The 12,150-nt window shown below is 42.4% G+C and overlaps 1 protein-coding gene across 2 annotated transcripts in view; it reads right to left on the minus strand.

The window, feature by feature from the left end:
- Window positions 1-12,150, minus strand: part of LOC144535953 (adenosine kinase-like) — a 111,852-nt gene that overhangs the window by 49,819 nt on the left and 49,883 nt on the right. For both annotated transcript variants that reach the window (XM_078278791.1, XM_078278792.1), the window contains exon 6: window positions 11,233-11,341. In XM_078278791.1, the coding sequence (XP_078134917.1) occupies window positions 11,233-11,341 (109 nt within the window). The remainder of the gene's footprint in view (window positions 1-11,232; window positions 11,342-12,150) is intronic.

Raw genomic sequence — 12,150 nt, forward strand, 5'->3', positions numbered from 1 at the left:
TTTCGCAGTGTATTTGGACAGGGCTGCTCTGCTCTGCCACTGGGAGAGGAGCCTTACAGGGGCCATTCCTCCTCATTCAGAGCCATTACCACCCACTGTCACTGTCAGTCTGTCCCCTCACCCATCACAGAGCCCAGAGCAGCCCCACAGCCCATCTCAAACCTCACAACTAAATCACATTCTACGCACAAACGGCCAGGGCCATACAGCATCTACTGTATCTAATCTAATCTGTCCATCTCCTGTGTACACACACACACACACACACACACACACACACACAATGTAAGTATGTGGAAAGGCAGGCCAACATCTCAAGCACCTGAATCATGTACATTTCCGCTGTGTGTGGTGAAACAAGAGTCGGTAATGCAAATCAGAAATCAGGATTTTCCTCCATAATTGGAGCTTTATCAGCTTATTAAGAAACAGGGAGGCATCGCTAAAATGAGCATGCAATATTCCTATTAAAACCGCTAAAGGAGAGAGCACTTACAACATATCAACACAAGTCCTTGGGAGAGAGAGGGAAGCAGCTGTGATTGATAAGGTTACTATCTTGTCAGCAAAAAAAGAAAAACACCTAGGGGAAGCGGCAATTTAGCAGAGTGAATGTTCTCAGGTGGCCCTGGTGGCCATTTGTCTGCCCCTCAATGTTATAATTCCCGATACAAGATGGCACATCTTATTAAAACTTTGACAGATTTATTATTACAGTTGTTTAACCTCTTTATAATCAAATCATGTTAGGGGTTCAAGGAGACTCTTTCCCACTGAATTACAATCATTTTAGCTTGATTTAAAGTACCCCATGCAGGCACATTTCTTGTTGTTGTATATCGGGCAACATTCAGAGTCAAGTGTACATGGGGGGGGGGTCTTAAATAAAAATGAAATTGGCCACTTTTTGCACTTCAAGTCGTGTATAAAAAACACAATAGAAAACTGCTTTTAACAGCTATTACATTGTGTCAAAGGGAGATTATAGGGTACAAAGTTGGTATTTCACCCTTATCTGGTGGTCCACTAAAATAGTCAAGCATTTGTGGTACAAATTGTACTACTACCACTCACAGATGTGACTGGCAGGACGCAAATGTACTACTATTAAAGTGAGTGGGCAAAGCCGAATTAACCCCACAGTCGTGACAGACAGAGAGGGTGACATGCTGGCATATTGTGTTTCATGTACAGTAACTGCTGCAGCTCAAAGTACTAATGGGTGAGATCGTAGCGTACAATATGACGATGATCGAAGCATGTCATTGGGCCTACAGGGAGAGGACTGTCATTAGCTACAGGATGTTGATGATTGAGTAACACTTTCTTACTGCTGCAGAGGAAAAACAACCACAAACGCCTTCAGCAAAATCAATACAGTTTGAGCCGTCGGAATGCAAATAGCGATTATTCTGGCAGCATGACACAGGATGACGCACCATTGCTTATTCTTGCTCCATTCAGTGTCATCATTAGCCTTTACAGTGTCAAAGCCGCTCAATAAAGGGAATTATTTCCAAAAGGATAAGCGCTGCATTAATCCTTTTATGCTGCTTTCAGCAGGATGGAGTCTCCCATAGCTAATATTAATGTGCTAGGTGTCAAGAGTGAGATCCTGATAACTCAGGATGTACAGTCAACTTTGCAGATGGCTATCTGCCCTGGACTAGCACTCCTAATAGGCGCAGGAACAGGATGTGCTTTTAAAGCTGCACTTCCCGAACGTCTTCTTCAAAGAAAACGATAATTTTCAACGGGGCTTTCTGAACTGAGAAGATAAGCCAGAGAACGGGGGAGGACAAAATAAAAATGATGCTCGCCTCAGAGAGGAAAAAAAGCTTCCTGATATAGTCCTAGCTCCCTCTTTAAAGCTGACACCTAGAACATACAGTTTATCAATTATACATGAAGCCAGAATCCATCTTCTGTTGGCAGCTTGTTTGGATCCGGCCCGAGCCCTCTCAGTGTTGAAATGTGTCTGGGAGCCCCCGTCCCTCCTGTCGCCTTTTCCACTCGCAGCCTGTCCTTAAATCAATCCCTTTTTAGGCCTGAATTTATTTTTCCTGTAACAAATCTGTCTTGGCAAATGATGTCACATAAGCGGGGAGAATGACAGCCTGATGTCTATGCGGGGAACATCAACCTTGCTCCAGCAGCCTTCTCCCAAGGTGAGTAATCATGCTGAGGAGCGGTGCAGTGTGTGGATGCCAGCCAGAGTCCAAACAAACCCAGAGTCTGTTGCTCAAGATAAACAAACCAATTAGGGGAAAGGCATGTTATTCCTCAGTTGGTGGGATATTTGCTAGATGGAAAATAATCAATGCATTCTTATTTCCACGGGGTGAAGCCGAAAAGTCCTGAGCAGAATAAAATCTAGGTGGAGAGGGAGAGTAAAATTATTCATTAGAAAAAATAAATAATGGGACTAAACTAGCTACTAGTCATGTAATTAATCCATGCAGGCTCAGTGGAGAGAGGAGAGCACAGAGGGGAAGATTCATCATAGCTTTTCGCCCCTCGCTCCCAGGGATACATGCCCTTCTTGTGTGGATGAGTCAGCTTACATCTTCTGACAAATGTGAGCCAAGGGCTTTGTCAAAAGGAACCACATTTATTGTTTTGATTGGTTCCCCCTTGTAATGTTGGGAGCGCAAAATGCTTTCAAATGTGATTGTGCCACTGCATCTGAAAATAAGGCACGCACATATAGAACATCAAAAAGGAAGATGTCTGCTTTTTATTTACCCGAGGACAATCATTTGGCACTTCGGCACTCTCCCTGGCCTCTCCTCCACACTGGAACAAGCAGCCCTATCAGTAATTGCAGAGAGCGGCCCTGCTGGCCATCCAAAGCATTAGACGACTGGGCTCACGGTGCATGACATTCAAGCTGGCCAATAAGGACGGACATGCTAATCAAAGTGGCTCTGGCCTCGCCATCACAGTGCGACTGGAGGACTTTGCCTAGTTGGGGCGGATGTGCAGCTGCTCTGGCTGCATTTCCACTCTGCCACCTCAGGGCCTGGGCACCAGGCTAACCACTGGCACAAGGGTTTAGATGCCAGGGAAGAAAAAAAATGACGGAGGCTAACAACGCCACACATGAAAAATAAATCACAGCCAGCTTGTTAGCATGGATAGGAGAGAGGGACAGAGGAAGAGACAGAGAGAGGAAAGGAAGGAAAAACTGGGTTAAGAGATTTAATGTGCTGCTGAAAATCTGACACTTGCCAGAGGTCCACATGTTCCACCAGAGCAATGGCAGCCCTGCCGGCTAAGACACTATAAAGCCTCCAAAAGCTGCTTACAATATACACTTGAGAAACAATAGATAAGGTCAGAGTACTAGCCTATGTCTGGGACCATGTATGAAAAATAAACACCACTGCATGTGTTAACCCCCTACATGCTTACTGAAACACAGGCAAAAAGCAGTTTGATGCTGTAGTGAAACCATTTGTCGATTAATCAGCATTTGTCAAGCAAATGTCCCGCGCATATCCTGGATCCAGCCTCTGAAATTCAGGGTTTTGCTGCTTTTTATATATAAATACTGTACTGCATATATAATTGTAAACTGAATATCTGGACTGTTGGTCGGACAAAACAAGTATTTTGGCATTACTTTGGGCTCTGGGAACTAGTGATGTGCATTTTTCATTACAGACCTGACAATTAATACAAAATATAATTATTAGCTGCAGCATTTGTTTACGGATACATTTTCAGGTACATATGTCAAAATGCTCTCTAACGTTTTAAAATATAAAGCTATGGCCAGGAGATGGTTAGCTCAGCTTAGCATAAAGACTGAGAGCAGGGGGAAACCGCTAGTTCGGCTCTGTCAAAAGCTAAAACAAAATCTGTCTACCAGCATGTCTAAAGATCAATAATTGACACATTAAATGTTGTTTGTTTAATTCGTATGAAAACCTAATTGTTGGTGGGCGCAGTGGGAGTGTTCTCATCATTGAGCGGAGACTCCAAGAAGTCACTGCTCCCGGCCAAGAAATAATCCTGCATGTAACACCCTATAAAACCACAACGGACAGAGGAGAAACTTGCGTATCAGTATGCATAGAATGGCAATTGCAAAAAGCCGGCCATTAATAGTATGAAAATTGAGGTGTGATATAATGGAAATCTTGAGGATTATAACTTAAATGAATGAATTATCAAATCATTACAAAATATTATATTATCCTCAGAAGTCATTAGTCTCTTTTAAAAAGGAAGAGAGAAAAAAGAAATTACTGGCAGTTTAAAATGGATCAAAGCCAAACTGGCAGAAGGAAGATATGCGCAGGCTTATTACAGACCATAAACAAATTACAGCGACATAAAAGGGAAAAAAGTAAACCTTGCAGAAGGAAACAATTCTCAAAGAACAGTGTCCAGCATCTGCTGCACAGAGATGCACATCTGTGGTGATTTTTTTAAGGCCGCTTTCGGAAACTGTCATGCTGACCCGAGTGCTGCGGATGGTTTGTGATGAGGAGAATATTCAAGTAATATTTATTCAGTTGAGGCTTCATGCTGCAGTGTTATAATATAACAGTGTCTGATACTTAAATCTACTTACTATCTTTGCCCAGGAGACACACTATCCTAAAGCGTCTGCGGTTTCATCCTGTGAATCTTAATCAGATACTTAGCCAGTAGAGCAGGTTTTACTCTCCCTGGTGAGAGTATCAACACATGGCCATCAGGCACAATTCACGGCCGCAAAGTGGCTATTTATTTTCTGCTCAGCATTACTTGACAAATAATTACTCAGTCTATTCAATTAAGCCATGGAACTCACACAAATGGCCACAACATCCCAGTGTAGGACTGAAACATTATTCTACGTTTCACAACTTGGTCTCATGAATAAAAAGGCGCACACACACACACACACACACACACACACACACACACACACACACACACACACACACACTGAGAGCTTTGATGTAGATGGAGCAAAGGAACAAGGTGATGGAGAGTAGAAATATCATTAAGTCTGAACTATTTCATCCCTTTTACAGCAAGGCAGAGGAAAACAGACTTGTTGCCGGTGGAGCAGATGCACACAGTAATCCGGGGTGAAAGGACATGGTGTTTTCCCTGCTGAAGAAGAAAAACTGTTTCTACAAGGTGACGTGGGTGTACAAGGAGAGAGTCACTGCATGCTGGTAGAGTAATATGGACTACAGCCTGGAAGTCTGCCAGAGTCCAAAAATGTGGCCCCCTCAAGAGGCAATTACTCAAGAAACAGTGGATTAAAGCAGGTTGTTTTGTTTCACTGTTGTTCAAATTAGGATGCTCGAAATAAAGACTCCCAAAATAAAACCAGCACAGCCCTGCCAACTTTCAAGTATTTCCACACACATTTGTTACAAATAAATAAATAAATAAATAAATAAAAATAAATCACACAAATCTAAACCAAAATAGATGCCATTCAGTGTGATGAGAACTTTTCCTCCATAACAACAAAATGAGATGAACCTTGACATCCTGTAAACTTTCTCCACAACCATTTTCAAACATATTTGCTTTTGCTAAAGCTTACTGTGTTTATGTTGTAGTTGAATAAATAAATTGAACAATTGACATTGGGGTGTTGAACTAAGTACATTTACTAAGGTACTGGACAGTTACATTTTGTACTTTGTCGTTTACGTCCGTATTTAAATTTTACGCTACTTTATACTACACCACTGCGTTTCAAATATTGTACTTTTTACTCCGCTGCATTTCGCTGACAGCTATGAGTTACCTTGTAGATTAAGATTTTACATAAAGCATTTAATCTTATAAATATATGATGCATCGTTCCAGAGTACCAACAGTTTATAATCTAGTTAAAGTTAGCTACATCTTGACCAGCTACATTAAAAAAGCAGTAATAATAATTCAGTAATCTAATGCCTTTATAATAATATAACAATCTGCATAGTTAAACAGTTAAAGCTATTATGTAATGGAAATTTCTGACTTTGGTGCCTCCCAGTGATTGTATTAAAGACGCTGTGGGACACTAAAATAAATGAACTAAAAAACAATTTTACTCCCGAGCTGTGTTCGAAATCCCTCCCTTCTTTCCTCATTATATAATGGACACTTAATAGTTTACTTTAAGGTACACTTTAGAGTAAAACATTTGTGACATCATCATTTTACATCAAAACGGACTCATCACTCAGCTGTTGAGTCATACCATTTATAATTTTATCTATAAAATGGGATGCATTGCATTGTGGGATTATTAGCAAAAAGTGGTTTGAATGCTCTGGACAGTACTTTATAGTGCATCCATTTCACACTAAACAATGCATACATTTCACACAATAAATGACAGTACATATAGTGTGTGTAGTAAATACAAAGTGATTTCAGAACAGTTTAGGACTGTGGTTTCTCTATAAACATAAACAGATGCAATAGTATGTTTAGAATGCAGTACTTAAGCAAAACATCTGAAATCTTCTTCCCCCTCTGACATGAAGAAGTAAAACCAAATCAGGAGTAAGGATAATTGTAAACAACCTAAATAAATCCCACAGACGAGTGAAAGCCACAGGATATCTCCGCAGCCAGCATCGTTTGGCCTCTCCACCCTAATTTACCATGTACCGCCCACTCAGGCCTGTGGAGCTGTCTGATCCTCCAGCAGAGCCGGGCCAGCCCATACGTCCCACTGGCACGGGACGCCCCGCCAAGAGCCAATCACCAAGCCCGCACTCCTGACAGCTCATTACCACTCAATTAGGCAGGTGCATCTCCACGCACAGCCTTCTGACAAATACAGCCCTCCCAGATGCATGTTTAACATTCGACAGAATTATATAGTGACAGCAAACCCTAAACGCCTTATCACACCCTTATCACTTGATTGCCTCAAGATTTAAATCCTATAATTGGGCCAGGCCAGCGGGAGAAAAAAAAAAAAAAGCCAATAAATATGATGCAGTCGGCTTGTAATTGAACAATTATGAATTCATATTCATAAGATGCTTGCTGGCAATTACAAAATGCCATCTGATTAGACACAATTTGAAATGACATTGTGCCATGCTAAAGACACTGTGGTGTCAGCCTAATAAAGAGAATTCACATCATAGCAGTTGCTCGCCCACCAACGTGACCCTCCAGAGATGGGAGACATGCTGACACAGTGGCTTGGCCGGTGACGGACGGGACTTGGCACCCATCGCTCTTTGTCCCCTAAACCTACTGCTCACACTCACTCGCACGGAAAAATAACACCACCAAGGCTTGACTTTCAAATTTTAACACCACTGGGCACAGATTGTGCACATAACAAAACACAAGCAAGGCGAAAAAATTTTGATCCCTTGTGAACAGATTCTAATCAAGATAAAATGATTTACAAATCTATTTAATAAGGCTTGCCAGAAGTCAAACTTGGCATGTAAATGCGGTGGGGATTAAATTTCATCGGCAACCAAGACTGTAACTGATCGCCTGCAGACAAAGGGGGAGCCTGCCAGTTTTTTTCTCCCCCCTCCACCTTCCTTCCCTCACTCCCTCTTTCTCTCCACTGCCTGCATTTTGCCTCGTGATCCCTCCCTGGCTATGTGGAAGGACAGGGGCAGTGCAGAGTGGTGCAGTACAGAGAGAAGAGAAAAGAGAAAGGACAGAAAAGGAGAGGGTTGAAAGAGGGAGGAGATGGAGACAGAGGAAAGGAGAATTATTGGAGATAAAGTGCAGTGGTGTAAGGGAGAGTAGAATGAGAGCAGAGGATAGAAAAGGATAGCGGAAGAGAGGGAGCGGAAACTCAAGGTCAGCATGAGGACAGTTTGGTCCTCTGAGTTGGACAGAGACACAGCCGCAGTCACCTCTGTGCTAATCAGCCCTTTGGCTGATGAGATGTCAGTTAGTTGTGTGTAGGAAAAACCTCTCTCTTCGCTTTTTTGGCTGCAAATGACAGGGGCTGGTGGGGCGGAGTAACAACGTGTGTGTGTGTGTGTGTGTGTGTGTGTGTGTGTGTGTATGTATATATATATATATATATATATATATATATATATATATATATATATATATATATATATATATATATATTAATCTGCGTTAAATTTTTTTAACGCGTTATTTTTTCTCAGATTAATTAATCGAAATGAACGCGTTATTTTGACAGCCTTTTATATATATATATATATATATATATATATATATATATATATATATATATATATGTGTGTGTGTGTGTGTATGTATGTATTTGTATTATTTATATATATATATATATATATATATATATATATATATATATGTGTGCGTATGCGTGCCACTCCAGAGTGTAAGCAGGCTGACGTGCTGCTTATGGTGCCAGTATTGCACTTTTGTTTCTGCTTCTGCCCTCCCCTTCGCCTCTTTTTCTTGCATATTATGCTACGGTGACTGAAGCTGAACTCAGCTTTCCCCTGCAGTGAGGGCAAGAATACAACTGCCAATTAATGCTATATGCAGTGTGCCAGTGTTAACAGTGTGAGGCATTCTACTTCAAGTTGCTGCACTGTGTGAAAAAAAAAAAAGGTTGGCTAGCTGTTTTCCTCAGGTGAGGCTAAACCTCTTGCAGGCTAATGGGGATAGTGCTATTAGCTGAAGGCGTAAACGAACAGCATCCACAGCTGTGATCAGGTTTGTGACCTAGCAGCACTGCAGCTTGTGTCTCATTGGGTGAGTTTTGTGTATCAGGCCAGTTGGCAGAGGCGAGTGTCTCCTCCGTCTATCCTTGGGTTATTTCTGACCATCTGTGCCCAGTCATTAACAGGCCTTTTCACAGTCAATTGTCTTGTTCGTCTCCCCTCTTCTTCATATCGGTTACTTGCTCCGTGCAAGACCATGATATGGGCTGAGCACTTTCCTAAATGTAAATGGCATAAGTTAGGAGAGGCCATTTTATTAGACGAGGCTAAGGAGAGCTGTGGAGCCATAGGTTAATTCAAAGTGGCATCTTGGAGGATGCATCAAGCAGTGGAGATCAAATTACAGGGCCAAGCGCTCAGTGGTAAGAAAAACAAGCCAGTGGTATGCTGCAGAATGTGTGCGTGCATGCTGTGTGTGTTTAGCAGCAAGTGTATGAGTGTCTGAGACACTGGAGAAAGAGAGGGGGGGAGGCAAAGGAGACAGCAAAAGGAGAGGAGGAGGAGAAGGAGGGGGGTGTCCATAGAGGGCCAAGGGGGATGGGGATGGAAGGAATGAGGGAGTGAAGGGAAGGAGAAGAGGCTAACTGGGCCAGCACGCGCACATCACCCCCACCAATTAGAGTCACTCATCTCTCCTTCACACAATACATCACCCTCCATTTCTGATGTTTACAATCGTCGGGGAAAGAAATAACTGTAAACATCACTGCAGCAGCGATGGCATTCAACAAAAAAGAGAGATATCCTCTGCCTGAAATGCGTTTAGCCATTCCTTCTTCCCCCTCACGCCTTTGTTATTGGTCTTTGTGCAACGATTTGCCTAAGGACCCAGATTTCCTAGCAACAGCCTGCCACCAAACATTTGGCAGGAGTTCAACATTCTCTCTCTTTTTGAGAAATGGCAGTGCTGCCTCCCTGCTCTGCGTCTGCCACCAGCCCTGCTGCTGCTGATGCAGCCGCCGCTGTTGGATGAGCCAGACTGGCTGCAAGAGCCCTCTAATAATTCTGTTTTCATCCAATCACACCACATAGTAGCAGGCACCTTGAGAGTCTCTGCCAGGAATCATCAATCACCTCTTTAACACACATGCTCCAACAAACACAGACACACGTGCAAACAAATAACATGCTAACATACACACATGCACGCGTTTCGGTAATTACATTTACAGATTAGAGTGTACAAGACTGCGTATACCACCCAGCAGTTGTTTAATGAAAATCAACAAAGCACATTAATACACAGCAGAGGTTGGTACAGTGCGAGAGAGAGAGAGGGAGAAAATGTACAATCTGGCTGTAAATTGGGTAAATACATCTGAGTGCTCTTGACAAGGTTAATGGAGAGAGGAGGCCTTAGTGAACACCGGTCTAGACACGCCACACAGTATTAAGTGGGAATTGCTGTGGCAGTGTATCTGGCTAAGTACTGTAGAAGTGCCAATGGGACCCTAATAAACCGAGTGATCCCCCTGTTTTGACAAAGAGGCCCAGGAGGGACGCTGAAAACGACGTTTGAGATTCCAAGCACTGACAAAACACCCATTTGTGGCCCTTCTATCCCCCCTCAAATCCCACGGAAGCTTTCCCTGCGCACAAGACTGTCGGATGTGGGCAAAACCCAACTGCCAATTTTGCAGAGGATGTGCCGTGTTTGCTAATGCGAAGCAGAGGCTAAAAATGAGACCACACAAACTCTGGAGGATGGACTGACTGATCTGCTTTCTGGCACAAGCACTGACGGCTTGGTTTTTATTTTATTTATATTTATTTTTTTGGGGGGGGGGGCAGCTAATTATGAAACCTTCATCATTATTAGACTACAGTACACTCATGTTTAGAGGGCTTGTGGGCAACAGGAGGACCATTGTGAATTTCACTTGGGACAAAGTGCCAAGGAGTATGTTGATGGCTTGGCTGTAATGCTGATTTATGCTGATAATGAACTGCTTAAAGACGTGGAATGCAGTGCAATTTCAGAGCTATCATCTTGACTCGAGATCAGAGAAAATGTTGATCTGCCAGAATTAAATGTAATCCCAAACAGTGAAACATGAGCATGGCAGGCCATCCTATTCCAGAAGCTGTAAGTGAAGACATTACCTCAGTGGTGCGGCTTGAGTGTGTGTTTGAATGTCTAAGCGCACATCTGTCCTGCTCAATCTGTGTGTGTGTGTGTGTGTGTGTGTGTGTGTGTGTGTTTTTGTCTGTAGGGGGAAGATTGTGTAGGAGGGGGTAAAGCCGAATGAACTTGAATAATCAATTTTCACACTTTCACAGCACCTGTTGGCTTGCCTTCACGTAGAAAGAAATGAATGAATGCATTACATGAAGAACAATTTCACACTGTGCTGCAGTTTCGTGCACAAAGACGAGGGGGAAATGGGGAGAATGGAGCTTTATTGTCTCATTAGGTAACATAGCTCATTTCACTCGACAAAGGATGAATTGATATATTGACAATGCACAAGGCGCACCCAGGCATTTCCTGAATAAAGCCTCTTAACATTATGTCCTCTTCTGGCAATAGAGTTGGGGAACAGTCATTTTGAATGTAGAAAGTCTCACTTACCGCAATATAATAGACCTTGGCTTTCTTCACCAGCTCCCAGTTGCTGTCCAAGTCCAGGTGTTTTTCCTTTTTGTAGCAGTTTGCCGCTGCCAGGTTAGCAACAAGGGACCTGCCGAGACAGACCCCATAAATCTTCCACCTTGCTTATCATCCATCTTAATTTTGTCTCAAAAACATCCCTAAAAACACTCGGGCCCCAGACTTTCCTTTGTTCTTTCTCGATATAAAAGGATGATAATGGTTTCTTAGAATGTCTGAACCAAGGTAAAATAAAGTGATCTATATGTCTTTATATTCTTTCTTTCTTTCTTTCTTTAAAAAGAAAGGGGGTTATCGCAAACACCAAGAAAAAGAGATTAAAATAAGCAGAGGGATTTTCAAAGCTAACAATGAGCCACAAATTATTCATATTATCTCATGTAAAAGTGGTCAATTGCTAACAAAAGGTGGAAAAACAACATAAATGCATTACAAAATGAACACTTGAGTTGAGTAGTGAGTGGTGGGAGCTGGAAGTGATGGAGGTGGCATTATCTTAACATAGCCAGTCCTTGTGTGCTGTCGCTTGAACTGTTAGGCGACCATATGACAGGTGGGCACTGCTACAGCAAGAGGTCCATTCTGAAAAGCTGCTCACCATGGTTAGCATCAAAGAAAAAAGTAACAGTGTGCTAAATTGATCAGAGTGCGATGATGACGGCCACGATACGACAGCAGGATTAGGACTGCACTTGACCTGAGCTGCAGTAATGGACTCAAAAGGTTAGAACAAGCATGACAGACAAAATGAGTGTCATTACTGAGGAAGTCCAACAGACATGAGCAAAGCACAGCGCTCTTAAATATCAGCTAGGTTTAATGATATCATATCTTTAGATATGATACTAAAACTGAAACACTACAATAAGCTAATGGGAA

The sequence above is a fragment of the Sander vitreus genome, chromosome 21 (genome assembly GCF_031162955.1).
Source record: "Sander vitreus isolate 19-12246 chromosome 21, sanVit1, whole genome shotgun sequence".
NCBI classification, from domain to species: Eukaryota; Metazoa; Chordata; class Actinopteri; order Perciformes; family Percidae; genus Sander; species Sander vitreus.